This window comes from Watersipora subatra, chromosome 4, assembly GCF_963576615.1.
Source record: "Watersipora subatra chromosome 4, tzWatSuba1.1, whole genome shotgun sequence".
Lineage (NCBI taxonomy): Eukaryota > Metazoa > Bryozoa > Gymnolaemata > Cheilostomatida > Watersiporidae > Watersipora > Watersipora subatra.
In genome coordinates, this window is record NC_088711.1 from 23,398,472 (window position 1) to 23,424,279 (window position 25,808).

Sequence of the window (25,808 nt, forward strand, 5' to 3'; positions counted from 1 at the left end):
CTCGTCTCTGCAAATGACAAGAATAAAATACAAATATGAGAATGAAAATTAAAGAACGATCGCGTCAAGGAAGAGTTATATACGAGTCCAGTACGAGTTACCTTCTAGTCACTGACAGTATATTTTTCAAGAGATAGTTTTGGCATCGGGTAGTTGAACAGTTAGAAATATTAGTACAGCTGCTGATTACTCATTATCTTGCCCAGCTATATCAGTGATACCTTGAGTTTTGTTGGATATTTAACAACATTTGCTATCAAATATATTATTTTTCAGAACTCGAGCAATTATTGTTTTTGAGGTGTTTTGGCTTAGTTTTTAAACCCTTTTGTAATAACTAACATGACATATATTTACCATGCGAGATATATTTGTCATGTGACTTATATTGACCATATGACATATATATTTACCATATGACATCTACACTTACCGTGTGACTTTTATTTGCCATGTGACATATATATATATAAATTTATGTATATATTATATAAATTTATTTATATATATACATGTATATATATACATGTATATTTACCATGTCCTTATTCTAATAACAATAACAAAAAAGCATTGTAGGCTCATAACTAAACACAAATATTGATTTGAATGTGTTTTTACAGAAACCTGCTTAGCTCTTGGCGCGTAATAAGGATCTTTTATTGTGCTAAAAACATTAGCCATCCTTTTGGAGCTGAATTTGTCGTAACCATAGCGTTTTATGCAATCAAAATTTAATAATTGAGGAAAGGATAGGAATGTGTCTCATTTAGTTCATGCATCAGCTAAAAACCTACCCAAGAGAGTTAACAGAGTTTATCTGTCAGAAAGAAGTTGAAATATAGTTGCTTCTGCATCGTGGTTATAACAATCTTAAATTGTGAAGTATCAGCTGCCTTTTGCATGCATTTGCTTGACAGAAAATTCAATAATACGCTTATTTTATAATAGGTTCATGACTACCATTTTGTTAGTGCGCAATTTTTTGTATCTCATGTTAAAATAAAAACTCCACTGAATTTTTTAGTATTGTGTAAAAAAGTGTTGCTATGGTTACACATTTGCATAATTGCAACGGGCAACAGACAACGAGCTTTTTTGTGGTGAAATTTTAAAGGACTGGAGATTTTACCCGACAAGCTTTTGGTTGCAATAGTAAAGGAATCCATATTCAATAAGAAATAAGCATTAATTGGCAGTTTTCCAACTGGTGCAAAGATTGCATAAATGACTCAATCTATAGACAAAATATAATATAATCAAAAAATAGCTTGTAAATTTTCCCATATTTAAATTGTTTAACAGGAAGTGCAGGTTTTAAAAAAAAAACTTAATGTAACTTCAACTTTGAATGGTAGCACCTTACAGTAATGACCTTAAACGGTAGCACTTTACAGTAATGACCTTAAACGGTAGCACCTTACAGTAATGACCTTAAACGGTAGCACTTTACAGTAATGACCTTAAATGGTAGCACCTTACAGTAATGACCTTAAACGGTAGCACTTTACAGTAATGACCTTAAATGGTAGCACCTTACAGTAATGACCTTAAAAAGTAGCACTTTACAGTAATGACCTTAAATGGTAGCACCTTACAGTAATGACCTCTGTTGGAAATGCTCTCTATATTTCTGTCTTACTAAACCTTGTTATTTGTCCATTCTGGCTTGTTTTTTATTTTGCTGTATCAATGCATTGCTAACTTAATTTTTACAAAAGTTGTTCTCACGGCTGTCTTCTCTGCTGTAATTTTGTTCTAGTTACTAAAGTATTTGGGTTAATGCCTTTCAGAGTAGATAATAATAATCCTTACGTTAAAAATATGCCAATAAATACATGAACAAATGATATATTTTTTCAGCCTACATACAAAATACTGGTCTTTATTTCATACTAGCAGTATGCATAGTGATGCTCGGGGCTTTTTTCATAGTCAATCAGACAGCCTGTAAGTTGGTCTTTAAAAGGCTGGTGCTCAGGAACCGGGTAGAGTTTTGAAATCAAATATTTTAGTAACCTGGTGGAAGGCAGGTAGCACATCCGTGTGAAGTTTGGTTAACATTGTTCAAAAGATGTCGATGCCAAAATGAAATTGACGCAATGACAAAGTGAGATTTACTAGCAGATATTTAAATCTTTCCAACTTAAGATAATGCGTTACTTTATTTTTTCATATTTATTCTTACCATTTGTATGTTGTATTTCATCTAGGATTTTATTCTTTTATTTTATTTTGATGCATTGTCATGCGTCAGACTTTGCATATGATTCAAATCACTGAATGTGAATTCAACAATATGATATTGTAAACTATATAGCGTATTACTCAAGTTTCCAAGTGAAGTTAGGGATCAGCTACACCTACCAGCTGACTCAGTCAAATGACGAAGGTAAGTTACATGAAAAGCACTTATGGTGGTATGTCTTTCACAGAATCCTTGAAATACAACTATTTCAAATACTAAAATTTAAATGAGGGGTATGTTAGTTATAACATTCAACTACAGCTAAAGCTGAGCCATTATGTTACAACGTTACGTTACAACATTACGTTACAACGTTATGTTGCTTAACTGTAGCATAACAGTGTTGGCGACTAACATATGACATGTTAGTCGCTTTACTATTACAAGAGTAAATAGCAATCATATCAGTTCCAGTTTAGATTAGGCAAGCCTCTCTCATGGCCAACATTATTAGAGAAATAAGACCAAGTCGCAGAAGTGTGATTTCTTTTTTTGAGTTTGAATAAGCATGTAAAGCAATATAAACAATGGTTGAATAGCCATGGAAATAGTGCTCGATCTAAGTAAATGAGTGTACAACCTTCCTTTTTGCAATTAACTTTATGATTTTTGTTATCCTTGCTTAGCAATGATTTGTACTTGCTAACAAAAAACAATGAGCATTTGAACCCTTATGAAGGCAATCTATTCATTATTTTATGTTTGAGGATATCTTGGCATCTCTTATATTCTTCAACAACAAACATTCATTAACCCATACTTGTTGAAGGAGTGTCCTTATGCTGTGTAGCTATAAATTATTAATTCACTGTGCTGAGGAGCAGCATTAGCGAGATGAACAGTAGGATGTGACTGAACGCTTACTCAGGTTTCCAGTTTGCTTTTAAGTTAATGTTATACCATTTACAGTATCGATATTGTCTGCGCTATACAAAAGGTGTTGCAGCTTTGTATATATAGGGTTGAGTGATACTATAAATAATCATAACAATGTTTGGGTTAACACTTTACTTCCAGTGTTGTGAATGTGTGTGTATGTGTGTGTGCGTGCATGCGTGTGTGTGTGTGTGCATACATTTGTGTGTGTGCGCTTGTGCGTGCATGCATGTGTGTGCGTGCATGTGTGTGCGTATTAGTGTTGGGCCGGTATATTATTTAGTGCCGGATAAAATATCTTTGCACTTTTTTGTCAGTTTTTCCAGTGTCGGTATCCTCGGTATTTACCATCTTCGGTATCCTTTGCCAACTAAGAAAGTTCGGTATTGTCGGTATTGTAGTTCGGTGGTATATGGTATTCAGTGTGTTCAACTCCAGTTTACCTACCGCCCATTTTTATATAACACAGGTGGGGGGATAAATCTAATATAAAACGTATAAATATATCAAACGTATCAAATATAAAACGGGGGTTTATTAAATATAAAACATAATTTACATCTTATATTTGATAAAATATAAAACGTATATTACGTTTTACATTTTATCAATGTAAGACGTACTATAATACTAAATACCTATTATAGGTAAGCAAGGTAATGTTCGTTGAAGAAAGAGTTATAATATAATTCGCATGTGTTGTGTTTCAGAATGTCTGAGAAAAAAGTTGTGATTGCCAATGTGCGCTGAGTGACTCTTTTTGATTAGCGTGTTCGTCAAAGATGCGTTTTTGCTATTAACCATAACAGCAATTGACGTGCAATTTTTCTTTTTCAATTTTCTCATTTCTTTCTCATTCAGTTACATAGTGATTGTGGGCGAAACGTCAGATGAGCTCTTTCATAAGCAGTTCATTGTGCGGGAGATTCTCCTGCGCACATGTCGCTGGTAATGCTGTAGCCTGTCAAATACAAAAATCTTTCCGGATAACCAATTACCGATAGGCTTTCATGGATAATACCGATCATACCAAACCGGCCGCAGATAACTAGCTGTCACCGAAAATGATTGGTTTTCTGGATACCGATAATCACTCGGTGTCGGTAAAAGCGGATAACTCCATACCGGCCCAACACTAGTGCGTATGTGCATGTGTGCGTGCGAGCGCGTGTGTATTCTGTTTCACAGACACTAGATGATAGTGAGAGAGCCATACAATCATTCTGGTTTGCAGCCAGATATTTTTATTTTATTTATTTTCAGATATTTTTATAAGCCAACTCATTCAGTTTTATGCTAGTTAATTTGCGTTAAGGAAAACATCAAGACAACTCATATATGTTCCAATGTAATACCAAAGTTGTGAATGGTTTTCTCTACGAGCGGGCCTCAGACTACAACGAACCTTTTAACATGCCTTTAAGAACTCTGAACCATCAAATAAAGTTTAAACATACTACGTAAGTTCTCGGTGCATGGTGTTGCTATTGTTTGTGTGTCAGCTTTTACAATTACTCCTAATCTTTTAATACCCAGAACTTGTTGAATAGATTTTCCAAAATGAGCACCGTGGTACATATTTCAGGTTATGAATCTCTTTAGATACAAGGTGTTATTCATGAGTGCATTTGTATATACATAGGACACTTTGTGCTCAGCGCAAATGATGGCACTGGGCTATTCAATAAATAACAGCAAAAATCAATGAAACACTTTCTTTGCGAACCGGATTAGTTTTTGTGTGGCGGCAATGCTGCTCTACGCGTTTTGTGAAGTTCTCGCAGATAAATGGATATTTCAACAGACACAGCTTGTTTCATTCACACGCACTTCGCCATTTCTATCACAACTACTCTTACGGCATGATAAGATGTTTCTTGTTTAGCTGTCTTACACAGGCTTTACATAAAATATCTGCAGACTTTATACATTCAACTGCTATTGGATATGAAGGCTCTGTACAGCTGGATTTTGTTGACTCTTGGGATCAGCTACACCTACCAGCTGACTCAGTCAAATGACGAAGGTAAGGAGGTTACATGAAAAGTACTTACGGTGGTATGTCTTTCACAGAATCCTTGAAATGCAACTATTTCAAATAGTTAAATTTAAATGAGTAGTATGTTTGTTATAACATTCAACTACAGCTGAAGCTGAGCCATTATGTTACAAAGTTACGTTACAACATTACGTTACAACGTTACGTTATAACGCTACGTTACATTGCAGCATTGCGTTCACATTATCTCTATCCTCTGAATTATGATCAGTTTTCAAACACAGCTTTATTTTCAAACTTTATGACCTGGAGGTTAAAACTGAACAATTTTTTCAGATATTCTTTCATGAACTATTGAATAATTAACTCATACATATTTGATTAAAGAGATAGCCTTTTAAAAAATTTTAAGCGCAAAAGATATTTAATTGTCTGCAAAATATTTTAGTTGATGAATTATAACTGAGTTGAATATTTTCTATTCAAATATTATAACTTTTTTAAGTTGCAAGGCTCTTGTGCAGCCTACATATAATCATGTGAAAGGCATTATAAGTGACAATTCTGAATTTAAATGATAGGTTTTAATTGACAAAATATGGCACAAATTTCTGGCTAAATTTTTTTTGAAATGTGTAAATAATTTCAAGTTATTCCCACATTATTAAAGCTATTTTCATATAGTTTGAGTTTAATTTTTGAAGATCCCATATCAGAAATTTATAAGTTTTATATTTAACTATTTCTAACGTGACTGATTAGCTCAAACCTTGGCATAATAAATGCTAAAAAAGCTTAACTGTTGCAACAGTTGTTAATTGTAAGCAGTTAACAACTGTTACAGTTGTTAACTGTTGTAACAATGGTTTCATGCTTTTAATAGTCCTTTTAACAGAATGTCATCTAGATTCATAGAGCTAATTCTACAAATACAGTATTACTCAAATCTTTCAATAATTTCATAAACAACCATTATTTCTTCATATTAACTGTAAAGTAACCCTTGAAACTGATGCTGTAAGGAGTAAGATGGTTTTTGTGATATCGTTGGAATAAAAAGGTATTTTCATGGTGAATTATACTTCTTCAGAGTCGAGTTCTTCTTCGAGTGTTTCACTCAAATATCCCTTCCTCGGTGTTACTAGATTTGTTTGCTTAAATCTTAACGATATGTGAAGAAAAATTGTCATTTTGTTTGCAAACGTCTACAACCTCCCTAATTGACTCAAATAATAATAATAATGTCAATACTTTGCGCTGTTCACTGAGTCATACTTTGCTCTACCCACTGAGTCATACGTTACTAATTGGCAACTGCAGCTACTAGCAAACCCTTATCAGCTTACTTTACCTGCGGCATAACTTTTATGAGCTGAAAATCAACTCAGGCTATGAATTTATGCGTTGTTTTTATTATGTTTTAAGATTGTAACCAAATTTTTCAAAAAGTAGGAATAAATTGTTACTCGTTACTATGTTTTAATTGATTATCAAGAATCTTGCACGCGTTTACTTAAGGAGCGTCTACTCGTAGTGGAGGGTACTTTATGATTCTCCAATTGATTATCTATTCAATTAACTTTTTTATTTCTTCTGATTGCTTGTACAAATATACAAGGTATCCTATCGACCTCTCTCACCTCTAATATACTTGCTTGTTAGCTAATTATTCTAAATCCTGTTCCACTGTTATAACTGCCATCAGCACATCATGCACTGGCATTCTAAGCCAGGCATTCAATTGTTTTACAAAGGTATAAAAGGTTACATCACATGAAGACAAGAAACATGATACCATAAATATCACTTATGAGATATAGGACTCGTGTATTTGAACATGTTCTGAAGTAACTAACACAAACTTGAGTGACTAACTTATATCTCTCTAGTTTAGATGTGGGTAGCTCTATGAATATCAAGTATTTGTGACTAAAGATTAAAAATAACGTTTTATTATACAGGGCCGGACAAAATAGTTGGGACGCAATTGTTGAATCGTCAAATTTTTACTTAACCTGTTTTCTCAAAGTTTTGGTAGCTTAACAACTAGGAACTATGCACATTTATATATCAATGGAATCCTTACACTCTAAAGAACCCAACTAATCTGGTTTCAAAGGAATATTTCAATCACCTCTCCATTTACCAAACAATTTTCATTGTGAGTCAAACTTTAAGAGGTTAACTCAAACTCAGTCACTGGAGGATTAGCTCATCTCTCAGACTCACTTTGAAGTTCTAAATGAACGTCAAAAGATGTTTGGTATTTTCTCAAAGCATGTCAAGGTCACTTCCTCAAGGCATGTCAAGGTCACTTTCTCAAGGCATGTCAAGGTCACTTTCTCAAGGCATGTTGTCTGTGATTGCTGCATAACTTGAATACTCAAGTTGGTCAGTTCTGCATACATTGGCTGTAAGCTGTTGAGAGAATGTCACTCATTCACAATGTCTACGCTTCAAGGTAAGAAGTTTACCATAGTGCATCTTTACACGAAGGAGAACATGACAATACAAAAAATTTCAGCCAAAATTAAACATCCCAAGTCTACTATGTACAACACAATCAAATTTGCCGACAATTTTTTGTATTGACATGTTCTCCTCTGTGAAAAAAAAACACTACGGTAAACTTCTTAAAGTTTTTTGACAGTTTTTTCTTAAAATTGTTTGATAAATAGAGAGAGAATTAAAATATTTTTTTAAACAAAACTAGTTGCGTTCTTTAGAGTGTAAGGATTCCATTGATATATAAATATGCATAGTTACTAGTTGTTAAACTACCAAAACTTTGAAAAAGCAAATTAAGTAAAAATTTGATGGTTCAACAATTGCGCCCCACTATTTTGTCCGGTACTGTACTTCTAACACCTACATAAATGATTATGTTGTCATAGTGACTACTCTATTTCATGTCTACTCATATAGGCCTATATGTATACTCATATACAGTATATATATGTATTTCATTTCTACTCATATCATGTAGGAGAGATGTAAATTAGGGTTGCAACGATTAGCTGTTTTGATGTCATCATGAAGTGTACACAGTATGAGCAATTAGCTGTAGGCGTTCTGCTAACCAACAAATGATTAGAAATTACTAAATTGCATTGGTGATATCACGGGTCCTTTTGTTATTATCTTTAATTTTATTCATCACTACGAAAGGACAGCAATCTTCACAACTGTTGAAATTGGATCCCATGCGGTTAACAAACAGCCAATCAGGATGCTAACAGTTGCGATCATCGCTGTCAAAATTTAACATGTTGAAAATCCATCGCATCATCGCTAGCAACGACGTCGTCAACCTTTAGTTTGCGAGCCCATCGTTGCAGTCAATCGCACAGCTAATCGTCAATTTGAGCAGCAGTGTGCACAGGCCTTGAGGCTTGTGTTAATCCGTACAATAGTATCTACTGTTTTAAGAAAGGATAAATAGATTAGTACTACATAGAGAGGGACACTTCCTATTTGTTGCTGGAGATCAACATTTTTCTGTTTGTTCTTCACAAAAATCAGCCATAGCAGGGTTTTGTTAAAAAGAAAACTGTATTTTTATGGTCAAAAAAGGCCTTATCGTGTGACACTCAACAAAGTCACACATATTAGGTGTGGTAATGTGGCTGACAACGCCCAAAACTGATACATAAACAGAATATCTTAATTTTGTCCAAAACCAACTATGTTCAGTTTTTGTATGTCTTCATGTAGTAAAACATGTACTACCTATAAAGCATGATTGGGAGCATCAATCTTTGGTTAACACAGCCTTGATTGTCTTCAATTAAGGCAGCTAGAGTTGGTGTTTTGCAGCCAGCATTGTCGCAGCAACCATATACTGTAGTTATAGCTAAATGCAATCATTTGTGGCCAGAAGCAGCACAGCAGGAGTAGTGAGTCACAAGCAGCAGGAGTAGTGAGTCACTCTGGTTGATCAACAGTATTGATTCAAATTATCTCTCAAAGCTCCTAAGATGCTTAAAGGTTTATCTAGCTGCTTGACATTATTGTAAGCAATAGCAGAAATGGTTTACTCAAAACTAACAAAATTTATGTGGCAATGATCAATCATAAATCTCCAATCATAAATTCACAAGAAACCTTCAAAAGAATTAGCCTTTCAACACTTACAAAAATGATATTTGTTAAAAAATTATATGTTGATTTCCGTATGAAAGTCTTCTCACAATTAGTTATAATACAAGTTTCATTGATGAAATGATTCCATTGAATCTATAATTTATAATAAATTAAAAGTTAACTTTTGTAAAAATATATGGTTGTAAACAAATGAAGCTCCTTTGTTATTATTAATAAAGACAAGTGGCGGATTATGGTTCAAGTATGTAAATGAACGTGTCTAGCCAATTCAAGTTATGCTTTTGACTAAGTCTGTTGTATCTTAGATTAGAAATAGTAAGGAGAGTTAGGGTCAGAAAGGCAGCCATAAAACGCATGTTCAGGTTTCAGCACTTCTGCACTTTCTGCCTCATTAATCTCAATACCTACTTGTGTAAGCATTTGCTTTTTGGTCAGATTCGTCTGAAAATTGTAAATAATTTTATGAAAAATGATCGCTTTACAAAATATTGTCAAACATTATTGGTTTGAGCAAATAGCAAATTACTTTCACAAATTGAATTTTTAGAAAAGTTAAGCTGTCTCTAATAATTAAAATTTTAAAATGTTAAATTATTTTTTTATTGTTAATTCGCATAGTAAACTTTATTATGTTTATTATAAAGACAATTAATTATATAATATAATTATGTTATATAATATATAACACCTTAATATAATATAATATTGTATTATATAGCCTAATAATACAAAAAGACATTGTATTATTATATTATATTAATTATTATTAATTAATTTATTATATTATATATTATATTATTATATTATCAAAGTCATTCAAATTAGGCAGATTAAAATAATATATTCTTACTGCTAAGATATTCCTGTTGCTGTAATATAGATGTTTGATGTTTAACATGTTTGAAATCCTAGTGTGCCTGCTTAATTTTTTACTAAGTTGTGATACTCTTGTTTCCATTTTTAGAGTCTTACAGAAGTAATATAGACACAGTCCTGCTGAGGGACATACTACGAGGTTATGACAACAGAGTCATTGCTAGGGTGGGTGACCAGCCTCTAGTGGTGAGAGTTGGCTTCACCTTGGTCCAGCTGCACCACTTGGTGAGTCACTAGCAACTCATATCTTTAAAATCATCAACAACAACCGTGTAATGATTTTGAGAAGAGGCAGGTGTGTTTAGTTTAAAACAAGTCATAAATATAGCTCGTTTTAAACTCAGGGCAGCCGATGCCTTCGACCCACTCTCACTCTCAACTTACATTATTTTTTACAGCTTTTATTCACACACTCAGATTGTGCTGTTGCTATAACAACTCATATGTAGTTTGGTAGTTTTTCAATAAAAATGCTGATCATACGTTGTAGAGGTTGAAAAGTAATGAAAGATTGTCAATTTCTATTTGTCTAGTGCACAGGAATACCCTAATCTACGTAGCAAGCTAAAGTTGTATAAGGTCGTAAGGTGATAAGGTCATATACTAGCTAAAAATAAACTGAGTTGTTCAATAAGTTTCCAATTAGTTGATCAATAGGTTATTTTATTGAAATAAGGTTGTCGATTATTGAATAGCATACACAAAACTTTGAATGCTGGGAGTAGATAACATCTATGCAAGATAGTCAATGAATTGCTGTTATTAGATTAGGAGACAGAGATCTGATAGAACACATATAAGCAGCCGAGGCTATAACTTATAGCAGATTACTTGGGTCTCTACGTTCAACTGCACTTGTTCTCACAATCAACTTTAAGTAAAATTTATTTTAAAATATTCTTGATCTGTTGTTAGAATTGTTAATAAATGATTGTGACAACATTATTTTTTATTAGAGCAACATTATTATGAACTCAGTTAAAATCTAAACTTTTATGATATAAAATAGAAATTAGAAAAATCTACTGGATTTATATCAACTTTTTTCAGCATCTACACGGCTTCCACACATCTATAGACACATCTATAGACACATCTATAGACACATCTATAGACACGTCTATAGACACATCTATAGACACATCTATAGACACACATCTAAAACACTTCCTATAATCTTGTAGTCTATAGATTATAGTTTTGTAGTCTATAGTTTCTAATCTTTTAAGTTTAAGACTTGGTCTTGTTTCTCACAGGATGAAAAGAAGCAGATGCTAACATCTTCTGGCTGGTTTCAAGTGGTAAGAACTGGTCTAATCATACCACTGATTTGAACTTGAAATCATGTTTATCAGTGTACACTGACTATTTAGTTGATAACATGTCAAGAGAAGCTCATGTATTAGTTGGTAGCACGTTTCATGTAAACACAACACAACTTTAGTTAGCGACAGACGGTACATGTATTAGGACTAAGGCGATAACTAGTAATAAGCATCAAGGATGGGTGTAAACTTGTTATAATACACTCGGGCTAAAAGATAGCCTTAGAAGTACAGATACAGGAAGATCTCACACTACACGTAAGAGAACATTCTGTTTTTCAATTTCATTGATAGTTTCTCAGTTTTAACAGCCTTAAAAACTAGCAAAGCCTCTATAAACTGGAACTAAATTTAGCATCAATAAATTGCAAATTTAATATTTCAGTTTGTGGTGATTTGTAGGGTTTTTAAAATCTACCGTTATATTAAGTCTATAAATTTGTAATTTCGTCCAATATTTTCTAAAGAGCCATTTTTCACATATAGTAACTATAGTTGGACTTCCATCATCCCCGATGATTGTGGCAGCATAAATAGTGAGCTCTATGTATTCAAGGAGGGAACTCTATGTATTCAAGCAGTGAACTCTATGTATTCAAGTAGTGAACTATATATATTCAAGCGGTAAACTCTATGTATTTAAGTATTAAACTCTATGTATTCAAGTAACTCCAAACTGTACTCCTCACATCATTTAGCTTGTGTTCAACAACAGACCAAAGCACTTTCAGTTTGCACACTTTATTATTGTACGTAAATCGTAGCAGTAGGATTAGCGAACTGTAGAACCTTCAGCACTATAGAACTCTTTCCTATAGTTTTCATGAACTAGAAATTAGGTGACAATAGTAATGGAAGGTTGGTACCTGTACTGTTTCTAGGAGTGGGTTGATGATAGACTCAAATGGAATGCAACTAAGTATAACAGAAGCAGTACAGTTGTTCCTTCAAAAGATCTTTGGCTTCCAGATATTGGATTTCTAAACAGGTAACTTACATCCTGGTAATTTTTTTAGCTAATAAGTAAACTTTGAGATATTGTTATCTTCTTACTGTAAATCTTTCTACTCCTATTTATTAGTTGCTCTTTTAGACGTTTCCTGTTTGCAGCGTGTGTTCTGAAGTGAGTTGACAAGATTGCCTTATTACTGAGGAAATGCAATGGGTATATAGAAAACCCTTGGTAATTGTTTAAGTACAGATATAAACTGTATTTTAGCCCCTCCATTTACCACACTTCTATGATAAAGAATGAGTTTAGATGTGTCGTGTCTAGCGATGGATCAGTTTTATGGGTGCCAGGAGGTACATACCATACCACTTGTGAGCTCGACATCAGCAAATTCCCTTTTGACCGACAAATGTAAGTTGATTACTTCTTATACCAATCCCCTTTGGCCACACTTAGCTCACTATTGAGCTAGGCAGCGTAGTTTGGATTGTAGCTAAACATCTCCTCTGGCAGTAGCCATATTTGCTGATATAGATCATCAGCTCAATTAAGTCACACCCTTCCGACAAACAGCAATATTGTTCTTATTGATTGTCTCTCATTGCTGTTATTATCTATCTGTCGTAGATGCTACTTCCATCTCTCAAATTGGGCCTATAATATTGGCGAAATGAATTTAGTTACATATGCTGATGAGATCGTGCTTGGAAGTTATAATCCTAGTGCAGAGTGGAAAATAGAAAGAACCTATGTCAGCAGGTAAGTGTGAATTAGATCAACCAAAATAAGGCAAAAAGGCAGACAAGTCTTATGAAGTTGGTAGCCAAGTGATCAACATGATAAACTCTAGCATGGCAATAGACAAGGTAGTAGCGGTGGACCTAAAAAGGTGCTGTGACTGATACATTGGCGTTCATTAGCGGGTTTTCATTCACATTTAAATCAAAGGTTTAGCGAGCAAAAGTATTAATCAGCAAAAAGATATTAGTTAGATACAAATAGAAGTATAAATCTATAATATTTTACTCTCTAATATATATTCTTATTATTATATACTCTAGTCTCATAGTTATTCAAGTCTCATATATTCTAATATATATTTAAATAGTAGAAGAACTTGTTATTTCTCATAAGCTTCTTAATCAAAGTTGTGTGTGTATAAGAAGGATCTACTGTTATATATGCTTTCAAAATTCTGTGCTTGTTGAAGAAAAAAGACATAACAAAGCCATTCCTTAAGGTTTGACTTCTCTATATTTCTGCCAAGCATCAACTCTGAGAGCATTTGCCCTTCAGTTCTGGCAGATACATTGCAGCAACAATCATTGATTACATATTTTAGATTTGAGTTGTTATTTGTGTGGCAGTCTCCCTGGAAGTTGGGATGCTTAGATTTGTCACCTTATAATTTTAATTTTAATAGAAAACTATTTAATAAAATAGTTTTCTATTTTATTAGCATATAAACAGGAACTATTTCTCACATTCTAGTTTATAAGTATAGTTTTTTAGTTTGGGTTTCTTGTACACCACATTATTATTAATTTTTTTTTAAATTATTCTCAACTATTTCGGTAGCCATTACCCAAAACAAAAGCCTTATATAGATTGGTGATTATTTGATACATGCATCAGAAAAACTTATTTGTTAAATAACTGTAAATGGAGTTGGGCTGTAATTCTGGAACAAGTTTATTGCTAGAGTAGTTCTGCACGTGTGCATGTTTGCGTGTGCATGTGCGTGTGTGTGTATGTGCGTACTTGTGTGTGTGTGCAAGCGTATATGCATGTGTGTATGATATGTGTATGCATACAAGTGTGTGTGTGTGCATGCGTGTGTGCTACATGTTTATGTGTGCATGTACACATGTTTGTACATGTGTGTGTACATGCGTGTGTGCGTGTGTGTGCGTATGCATGCATGCATGTGTACATGTGTATGTGTGTGCATATGTGTGTGTACGTGTGATTGTACATGTGTATGCGCGTGTGTGCATGTGTATGTGCGTACGCGTTTGTGCATGTGTGTGTGTGCGTTTGTGTATGTATGTGCATGTCTGCATGTGCATGCGTGTGCGTATGTGTACAAGTGTGTGCATGCATGTATGTGCGCATATATGTGTGTGGTGCGAGTACTGTGTGTGTGGGTGTGTGTGGTGTGTAGTGTGTGTCTTTGTGTTTGTGTGTGTGCACATGCATGTAGTGTGTGTGTTGTGTGTGTTCATGCATGTGCATGTGTGTGCGCAAAGTACAATAAAGTGTATGTGCGTGCATGTGCGTTTGTGCATGCGTGTGTGCGTGCATTTGTGTATGTATGTGCATGTCTGCATGTGCAGGTGTGTGCGTATGTGTACAAGTGTGTGCATGCATGCATGTGCGTATGTGTGTGTGGTGTTTGGTGTGTGTGTGTGTGATGTGTTGTGGTGTGTATGTGTGGTGCGTGTGGTATGTGTGGTGTGTGCGTGCTGTGTGTGGTGTCTGTGTTTTTGTGCTCGTGTGTGTGTGCGCGCGCATGCGCGCGTGTATGTGTGGTGTGTGTGTGTTCATGCATGTGCATTTGTGTGCACAAAGTATAACATATCTAAATGTATATTTAGATATACAATTACAATTAAGGTTTTACTATGTTATATGTTTTAACACGTAAAGTAATACTAAAATAGAAAAGCTCTAAAAAATTAGAGCATACATCACTAGTTATAGAAAATAGTTGTACTTACCTTTGCATCATCTCATCCTTAGCTCCTTCCCAGCATGTGTTTGTAAGTTGAGCACTCTAGTATAACTAAGATGGATAGTTTCAACTTAAATTATTCTACTAAAAACATCCTTTTAGCAAATAATCGTGGAAATGCAAAGATAAGTTTGTACAACAATTTTCTATAACTAGTATATGCTGTATATATATTTTTTGTATATATTTATATATAATATTATGTAGCTGTTTACATTTTCTTGTGCCTGTCTTTATCTCTCCTGCTAAGCTTAAATACATATGCTATACTGTATACTAATAACAACAGTGATTCCTTAGCCATTTTGTTATCTTTGCAGGGTTGAGGTTGTCTATCAATGTTGTGGCAACGTTTCATATCCATCTCTGTATTTCCACATCTGGATGGAAAGAGAAAGCCTCTACTATATAGTGAACATCATAACACCATGCATCATACTGTCTTTGCTTGCGACTTTCACCTTTTGCATACCTCCAGACTCGGGAGAGAAGATTTCTCTTGGTATCACAATACTTCTTAGTTTCACAGTTTTTCAGCTCATTGTAGCGGAGAGCATCCCAAGGAGATCAGACTCTATTCCCATTATAAGTAAGTCTTGTGATGTCTTCTGCAGGCATAAAAACAATGGTATGTGAAATAAGTTCCCCAGCTTGTACTTATCTGAACACATGTGATAGATGAGCACACATATATATTAATTTTTTGAACTTATATGACATGTTCTTCATGCAACTGTGTTTAGGTTTTTACCTGATGCTGCACACGGCGAGCGACACAACTTACAATTTTTGTTTAGTTTCCTTATTACACTGTCTGTACCCATTAGTTGTTCAGCTCTGTAAGATAAACCCTGAAACATGGAGAGAGGTTTATGAATCTCATTGAAAGCAGTTTGGTATCACTCTACCTGCACGTCAAGAGGTTCAAGCCATGCACAATGGTGAATGACTCAGTTCTAAATGACACTGTATAATCATCAAAGGGCGCGAAGAAACATGATAAATCACTAAAAAGATGTAACTGGTGTTCTGATCGTTAGAACAGGGATTGGTTGGGCCTGTCTGGTTCTCTAGTGCTTAGTTCTCCAGAATTGCACTAGTGCAGAACTATGCTACAAAGATGGAGCTAAAGACGATTTAAATCTTTTAGAATAAAGAAAGCAAAATCAGAGAATATTTATTTATATGAGGCTGCTACAGACAAGGGAGCCGCAGGCTCAAAACCTTCTGCACTGGCAGACTACCACCCAGTTCAGTCAAAAACTAACCAACCATAAAAGGATTTCTTATAAAAATGATAATGAATAGTTGTTATCAAGTTAATGCCCTTGACCACTAGACAAGTCCATATGCTAGCATGCCTTACTGATATGAAGAACCCTTTGTAAACATAGACAGGCTCACAGAATACTTGCTCATATTTCAACTCAACAGTCTTCTGCAAGGCCATTCATGCTGGCAGTTACCTCTGCTCATTCTTCTTGGCACCAAAACTATTATAGGCGTATTTTCATAAACATGTTAATTGATTGAATTAGAGACATCTCTCATTACTACTTAAATGTTAGGGCTTAAGAGTACTTAAAATGTTGTATTATTTTGTATATGTACAGAGCAGACAACCACACTTCTGAAAAGGGTATATAATAGACCAATATAAGCTTGTACATTTTCAGGGTTTGTGAATAGACCCGAATTTAGATGACAACTGACTAATACAAATACCGACATAAGCAATAATGACATAACCAATGCACACCAGAGTCCCTAGTGTCTAGTGTCTACGCCTTGTCTCTAGTGTCTAGGTCTTGTGTCTAGTGTCTAGGTCTTCTGTCTATTGTCTAGGTCTTGTGTCTAGTGTGTCTAGAGTCTAGACTGTCTAGATGTCTCTAGGCACTGCCCACTTGCGAAGTTGCTTGACCACAAGTATTTTCACCAAGGCAAAAAATAACAATTGCTATTCAACCCTCAGACTGTTTATATAAGCTGTTTGTGTTTTAGGTCTATACATATCAGCCATTACTGGAGCGGTGACATCATCAATAATATGTACAATACTGATAAGCCAGATTCATCACCGAGGGGAGGCAACTATTCCTTACAAACTTCGTAGATTTACCTTTGATTTTCTCGCTCCAATAGTGCTCTTGAAAGAACTAAAAGACATTCATGGAACAAACAGTCATATTCCAGAGAGACAAGCAAAAACACCTAAAGTTTGGTCGTCTAAACTGTGTCCCAGTAGTTCTGTAGCCAGACTCAAACTGGTAAACGGTGGCTACCCCATCAGCCATGAAATACCGCACAAAGAGGGTGGTAACTGTGAATGTAAGGCTTGTTACCAGTGCTGCATGGAGAACAGTCCTCAGGATAGTACCAACTCAGGTAAAGGTATCAACAGTAAGGTCTTGTCATCTATCAACCGGCACCTCGAACAGATCATAGAAGCCCTGAGTGAATATGAAAATAGGCGTGTCGAGTCCACATCAAGTGAGTTCAGGATCGCTGAGTGGAAAGCCGTTGGAAAGGTTTATGATAGATTCTTTTTCGTCATATTTGTAGTGACCATGTTGGTTATTACTATAATATTCATAAGAACGCATCCAGTTACGGAAGCATTCTCTCCTGATAACCTGAAGGTTGCGACAGGCCGACCCACGCCTACCATCAACTAACACAATCTGTTTATGCAAGTTCAAGGTCTGTGATGAGATGCATTATTAGTCAATAATTTATAAGTTTGAGAAAATGTCTCTCAAACCATCAAATTTGTAGCCAAAGTTACCTCTCAGATTAGCAGTCAAACCATACTTTGGCTGACCAAATAACTTCTAAAAAGGAATTTCAGTAGAAAAAAGTATTTATCACTTATTCTATAGTTTCATTTGCTCTGGCTGTATATTTGTTGTTTAGCGTTACAATCTTTCCAGAAGTTTAAAACATGTTATACCAACTGATGTTAAAATTTAAGTTAACTTTTGTTTTAAAGATTACCATGTTACTCATGTTATAGAGACTGTATATAGTTTGTTGTATATTCATAGTAATCCTATAAAAATCTTGATGTAACATTTCTGTGTAAACATTTTAATGATTGGACTAAGGTAAGCGCAGTTTATACGTAGTCTCCTGTTAAAGTAAGATTTAACCCTATACCTGATAACTTATATTTTATTGGATTAATATGATATCATGGTCAAAGGTTTTTGGTGGTGTTTAACCAGAAGGGTGGCATAGGTCTTCTTAGATAGTCTTCTGTCACAAATTGGAGAGTTTATATTTTTAGCAATAAAAATGTAATATTCAAAAAACCCAGCCTAGAAATTTTGCTTTAGGGTGTAACGATCTGCCGAGTACAGGCGTTTTGAGAGGACAACTCCAGGATGCCTAGATAAAATTGCTGCATTACTAAAATGAGCGATTTTCAATTTGAAAGCATTTTTCAATGGTATCTGCCATAACTAGCCATAATCTGCCAACAAACCAAATGCATTCTATGCATCAAGACATGCAGCCAAAAAACCAAAGCGAATAGTTGTAAGACAGACTTTAATAAAAAAAATTCAAGTTTATCTTACAAGTAATAGCCAAGTCTTTCAATTTTCTATTCTATTCTATTTCAACAAGATATATTTATAAAAAAATGATCAAAAGAAAGCACATGTATCTATAATATCCTATATTACCTATACCCATGTACCGGTTTAAACTGCTAGTAATATTTGGAGCAACAAGCTGCAAGACAAGGTTATATATGAAATACGGATGAAATAAGGTAATAGGATAAAAATTACAGCGGTGCCATAGTTATCTATTTTAGCGCGTGTCGTGCAAACCAGTGATGGGCAAAATATAAAATTTTTAAATTTAGAAGTCGGATTGTAACTCTCTGATAGATAAGGCATTTTAATATAACTCACTTTAGTATACATGAAATACAGTATTGGTGTACTTAAATTACCAAAAAGGTTAAATAATTGATCACATATTTTGATTGGGAAATGTTAGAGGTTATGAAAAATCTTATTTAAAGATGTAGCACTTTAGCTAACAACAGAACTCAAGGTGTCTTCTGCTGTATCCCTAAAAGTATACAACATTTATGAGTAAATACCCAACGGAAACAGAGCTATTTTATAAGCCAGAACAGTATTGCCATGATCTGAAAAGTTATATATATGACTATCACCAAACTCACTGCAAAGAAAACACAATTGTTGACATATTGCAGAAATGTTTTTTTGTGAGCAGACAATTACCAACATGTAAATACAACCAAAACAAACTCTGAGATTGTATCTTTGTATTGTTATAGTCATGTAGGTTATTTGTTTTAGACTTCCCATTTTAAATGGCTTGAAAAAATTCTCTTGTTTCTGTGTCTGGGAGCTTCCCAAAAGACTATGGTCGCACTCTTGTCCATGGTACCACCCAGTAGAACTGAGAGCTCAATGCCTAGTCAATATTTAAGTGCATGATAAAGTCACACAGAGTTAAACAATGAAAACTTAATTATTAAATATTACTTTGAACTTGAGAATTTCTAGATTGTAAAAATTGGTAGTTCAATTTGGTGAAAATTGAATGTTTTTAATGCAAAAACTGAATATAATCATATATAATCATATATAACTAGAAATTCCCCTGCCATACAGCCCACAACCAAAGTGATATTGGAAAAAAGGGTACTGATGGTTGAGAAATGCAATATTAGCAGTCAAATGGCACTGCGGTGCAATAGGATAACTGCAATGGTAGCTGTAATGTACTGGGTGTTGGGGCTATTATATACAACAAACAGCAATAATGAAAGGAAAAGATTATATGTTTTTATCTCTCCCCGCAATAGGAGAAATGCAATATTAGAAGTAAAATGCACTGATATTATTAGAATAACCAATATTATTAATATAGTAATACAGTAATAATAAAAACCAATGCACAATTTTGTTTACATTTCAAAACATCATAGCTAACAATATCAAGAAGTTGTGATATTTATATAGATCTTTAGAAAATCTATTTAACAAAACTATTTAGAAAAAATAATAACAGTAACATATTGCCCAACATAGGTCACTATATACTTCGATCTTGTAAATTCGAATGCTTATTCTTATAATTAAATCTTATAAAATCGAATAATTATTCTTATAATTAAAGATTGTAATAACCTCATAAGATTCGTTAGAAAAAATATCATCGTAATTTCCTTTACTTTCACTGCTTTGGACATCAGTTAGAATACCAAAGTACTCCTAAGTGTCCAAAATGTCAGTTACTTTGAAATCGGCAAAATAGAAACGAACTTTACCATACTTCTATGTTAATTACAGAAACCATCGGTAATTGGACCATGCTATAGACTGGTCAAATAAGCATGTTTTTTTTTTGTGAAATGCGCACGACTTAATGGTTCTATTCTCGGTCTCTCGGCATTTCGTTCGCCGGTTTTAATTTTGATAAAAAAAATGGCCTGTCAAGTTTTAACAACGATTTTAGGCCTAATTAATCTGTCTATGTATGTATAATCCGATCAGATGGGGAAGGTTTAGGAAATTTTCTACAAATAGTAAAGACTTGGTAACATATTTAAATAGGTTTATGTGTTTTGTATTGCTATTATACTTAAATGACTCCATTGAAAAGGGGTTAAATTTGTTGATGAGATTTCGGAACAAGGGTTTGCGACGGCCGTTGAATAATTTTCATAAGTTGTGGGCACATATGGATTTATCATAAATCTCCCAAACAATCGCTTCACTCGTGTTTAGTCGTGGGATCATATATAATCGTATAAATCATAGGCTAACTTAAAGTTTATATATTTAACCTAAGTGAATATTCTGGGTTGCACTAGTAATACTAAAAGGTTTAGCATAAAAGTTTATTTTTAGTTAACATCTGCAACATTTGCCATTTTCAACTGTTAAATAAAGGTGTTTGTTTATTTTTGTGTACTGTGGTTATTTCTGTGTAATTCATACTGTACGGATTGCAGTGCCTACTACAGATCTATACTGATTGCAGTAGTCTTGTTGGCCATGCGAGTTTAAGCATTTTCCTTCATGTATCGGCACGTACTTTTTTTGTATGGCTTCATGCATATAGCTAGCTGAAGTGTTAAGCGTGAAACCATGAAAGATTGGCAGATGTAATAAGTATGTGCACAATTTACTCCAAGGTGCAACGAGTTGGACACCATGGCATAGTGGTAAGCGTGTTGGTCAGCAGAGCTTGTGGTTCCATGTTCAAATCCTGTGTGCAGCGTATTCATTTTTAAAACTTCACTGCTATAACTGGGCAGGCAGAAAGACAGACAAACACTGAAATCCATATAGGCCTACATGTATATAGATGTAGGCAGGCTCTATATCAAGAGAGGAGTTCAGTTACTATAAACCCATTAGCTGCCTAGACTATGTTCTTTGGATGAGCAGTCCGTCGGTGATAACTGATTAGCCAGCCTCTCTACTGCTTGCTTTTTATCTCACTTTAGCCTGTGTTCTCCTGACTGTGTGCCTACCTAGATGTTCTTTTTCTCGCTCTTTATCTATTACAATTATTAAAACATTCTTGCAAGCAGTGGTTGTGCAGCTGGTGCTTTTCCAAATATCACTCATGAATGTCTGACCTTGATTTCTAAAACACCATCAATAGATAGTCAACGCCTTACGTACTCCTCCTCCTATTGCTTGACAAGAAAATAACCTTTAGCTATGCTTTTCTAAAACGTTCAATAAGGAAACAGTGTAACTAATATTGATTGCTATTGTGTTGAAACTTAATCCTGATCTTACTTAACGCATTATGATGTAATGTATTACATAACCTTGCATTACTTAATACATTATGAGGATGTGCATTACATAGCTTTGCATTACTTAGTACCTCTATGATGATGTGCATTACATAGCCTTGCATTATTTAGTACATTTATCATGATGTGCATTACATAGCCTTGCATTATTTAGTACATTTATCATGATGTGCATTACATAGCCTTGCATTACTTAGTACCTCTATGATGATGTGCATTACATAGCTTTGCATTATTTAGTACATTTATGATGCTGTGTTTTGCATAGCCTGCATTACTTAGTACCTCTATGATGATGTGCATTACATAGCTTTGCATTACTTAGTACCTCTATGATTATGTGCATTACATAGCTTTGCATTATTTAGTACATTTATGATGATGTGCATTGCATAGCCTTGCATTACTTAGTACCTCTATGATGATGTGCATTACATAGCCTTGCATTATTTAGTACATTTATGATGATGTGCATTACATAGCCTTGCATTATTTAGTACATTTATCATGATGTGCATTACATAGCCTTGCATTATTTAGTACATTTATGATGCTGTGTTTTGCATAGCCTGCATTGCTTTATACGTTTATGATGTGTATTGCATAGCCTGCATTACTTTGTACATTTAAGTTGCTGTGTATTGCATAGTCCAGTGTTTCTTAGTACCTTAATAAATGAGTAAGAAATTTTAGACATAAGTTAGTTAGACAATACATATGCACAGGCATTAAAAATGTTAATTTTATATGAATGGGAACAAAACAAAGTTAGGTTTGTTTACTTTCTTGTTGTAAATGTAAACCAGGTTTTATTTGAAATAAAATCCTTCTGGTTGCTTTTTATAAGTCCTTCATTGATAATGACAGCAATAGATCAATCAGTGCTCAGAGTATATGAAAACTTCAACATGTTTCGAGCTGTTGAGCTGGTTGTATATAGTCTGGAAATTTATGTACTGTACATATATCCAACATTATTAGCTATGGCAGTAAGCCTGTTAACCCATTGTTTGTCTTAGCCTTATAGGGATCTCTATTCATAGTATTTCAAATCATTTTATAGATAGATTCTTCGAACCTTAAAACATCTAAGACTTTGCTCGTTATGATAATCTGGGTCTATTTATAAATCTTGGCTTATATTTATAAATAAAGCCACAGATTGTCATATGTATATGAGTATATTTTAGCAAACTAGAGCCCTTGTTTCGTCACATGTTGCAATTTTCAAATGCCAGTTACCATGCACCTTAGCAAAATATTAGTTCTAATGTGCTGAAGCCAATGAGAAAAAAGTTTTTATACTAAGTAAATGATGAAATTAAACATACATGTATTTTAACTTAATCTGTACTTTAACATTTTCTGTACAATTTGTGGCACAAAAAATATGCACATCGTTTACTGGTCTCTTCCTGATTGTGAAGACGTCATTTACTTTAATCACAATAAATACTTTTCTACTCATGAAGTAATACAAAAACAAATCCTGTTCTTTTCTTGTAGGCTATGCAGGTAGGTGATGAGTGGCGGGTAGCCCTTCCGCACCATGGGCGAGTCTACGCATGTATCTTTACAATTATTTTAACTTCTGAAACACAAAGTATAATCTCTCCAGAGACATGTGCACTAGGATCTCTATTACATAGCCTTGAGACTGCATCGCTGTACGATTTAAGAGATGTGCAGGGAACACCCTTTTTGTACAGTGCTCACAAGCTAAGTTCACTCTGAATCATATTCTTGTGAGTTGGTTCCGTTAGAGTCACTCAAGCGTGTGATGATATTGAGCCCTCGGGATCAATTTTGCTGTCCCACCAAAAAGACTTATTATAAAAACCTTATAAGAAAGTTCTCTATTGATTTTAGTTTTCATGGTAAATTTGACCGATTTATATCCTATCCACTGTTATTTGTTATTTCAAGCAGAATTCTAGCAGGGAAACAAACTGTTCAGTAAATACATCTCGTCTGAACAGCCCTCCGCCATGCTCATTACATCTAATCTCACAGCGTGATAACAAGGCTCTCAATTAACTGTCTTGTACGGGATTTCAGTAAAATACCTTTAGAGTTCATATTTTCAACTGCTAGTGGATATGCTGGCTCTGTATAGCTGGTTTCTGTTGCTTCTTGGGATCAGCTACACCTACCAGCTGACTCTGACAAATGAGGAAGGTAAGTGCAAGGTATTTCAAAGTCATGTAAATAGTGCAGCTTAAGAAATTGAATGCAAAAGCTTAAATTATATTTTTGTATAAAATTTATTTGAAAATACTTATCTTTGTTATTTTATTATATGACCAGTGTACAGTTTTAAACAAACCGCCAAACTCAGGTTTAAGGTAGATGAGTGAAGGAGACAACTGGCATTATCTGGTAGCCCTGGACAATCACTTCATTGCTCCAATAACATCAGTTGTCTCCTTCACTCATCTACCTTAAACCTGAGTTGTTTGACAGTTTGTTTAAAACTGTACAGTGAAACCTGTTCACTCTCTGTAGTTAGTCTCTGTGGTAATAACAATAGGTAGTTATTTCAGCTGACTTTAGAGTTCTGTGTTGATGATTGTTAATAGATGCTCACAAGTTGTGACCAGGTGAGCTGCGCACAAGCAAAATGGTACTAATTGAAACAAAATCATTATATTGCTATTGGTTGATCAATGCTGTCATGAGTGGAAAGCCCAGCCAAAGGATCACAGGCCTGGCCAAATTCGTGGTAACAGCCCAGCAACAGCGAACAAAGAGATCTGCTATGTTCACATAATATCACTGCGTCTTGTTTGACTGATGCTTAGTTAATGGGCATGTGAGTGTGTGAGAATCCTATTCCATTACTTTCCCACCTAGATTTGAAGAATTCACAACTCACCATTACAGGCGCTATTTTAGTATTGATTTAAATATTTATGTTGTCTTTAACTTGCAAGTTTGAGTTAGTATAAATTGTAATCATCCAATCACTGATTAGTATATTTTTTGCATGTACAAGTAGATGTTATAATTGACGTAACAAAGTATAAATGTTGTGACATGAATATTAAAATAAAAAAATCGAGTATGTAGTGTTAAATGTTTGAACAATAGATGTCTTGTGACTCTTTCTTCTAATCATCGAATAAACATATAATCTTTTGGATTGGTCTTTGCAAACACGTGGGCGATTGAAGTGGTATTCCATTTTTATCTATACATTTCTTACCGACCCATATTTTCCAAAAAGGGTCTCTGATGCTCGTCCATCTGCCAACCATTCCTAGTTGCATTGTTGTCCATGAGCAGGATGACATCACCAACCTTAATATTTCTTTGTACGTCTGCCCATTTTGTTGAGTGGTTATTGTAGTCATATATTCGTTTGCCATGCTTTCCGGGACTCTTCCGAAATTACTTGAGAAGCTTTCTATCTCTCGGTGCAGTAAATATCTTCTAATACAAACTTGCCTTGCGTGTTAGTAAAGGCTTTGATTTGCCAGGAAGGGATTGGTTTGGCGATATCACGTTTTCATTTGGATCCAAATGGAGGTGCCGATTAGGGGTCCGTTGTTGATAATGCTTGATACTTCATGAAATGCTATTCGTTATGTTTTTGTATTCATCCTGTACTTATACTTTTGACTTATACTAGTTATTACTGCTTTGACCGATTTTATCATTCGTTCTGTAACTCCTCCCTAATGACTTGCGTCAGGGGAGTTGAACTTAAATGTGATTAAGTTATCTAGAAGGTACGCTTTTACCTTAGGTTCACTCATGAGTAGCTGCTTAAAAAATTCATTTTTCATTCCAATTAGGTTGGTTCTATTGTCACACACTATTATGTTAATAGCTCTCCTAAGTGCCATGAAGGATCCCAGTGCCAGAATTAGAT

The 25,808-nt window shown here is 34.5% G+C and overlaps 1 protein-coding gene across 1 annotated transcript; it reads left to right on the forward strand.

Moving 5' to 3' along the window:
* Window positions 1-5,071: 5,071 nt before the first annotated feature.
* On the forward strand, window positions 5,072-17,789 carry LOC137394062 (neuronal acetylcholine receptor subunit alpha-10-like). The gene is made up of 8 exons (XM_068080781.1): window positions 5,072-5,150; window positions 10,192-10,328; window positions 11,360-11,404; window positions 12,310-12,416; window positions 12,648-12,791; window positions 13,008-13,139; window positions 15,435-15,703; window positions 17,116-17,789. Exons 1-8 carry the CDS (start codon window positions 5,072-5,074, stop codon window positions 17,787-17,789), a joined length of 1,587 nt encoding a protein of 528 aa, XP_067936882.1.
* Window positions 17,790-25,808: the final 8,019 nt, after the last annotated feature.

What these genes read in the sequence shown, in the direction of transcription:
- LOC137394062 (XM_068080781.1), top strand. Translation starts at nt 5,072, where the DNA reads ATGAAGGCTCTGTACAGCTGGATTTTGTTGACTCTTGGGATCAGCTAC. An exon ending in GATATTGGATTTCTAAACAG is followed by an intron (nt 12,417 to 12,647) that starts GTAACTTACATC and finishes ACTGTATTTTAG; the next exon opens with CCCCTCCATTTACCACACTT. An exon ending in AGACTCTATTCCCATTATAA is followed by an intron (nt 15,704 to 17,115) that starts GTAAGTCTTGTG and finishes TTTGTGTTTTAG; the next exon opens with GTCTATACATATCAGCCATT.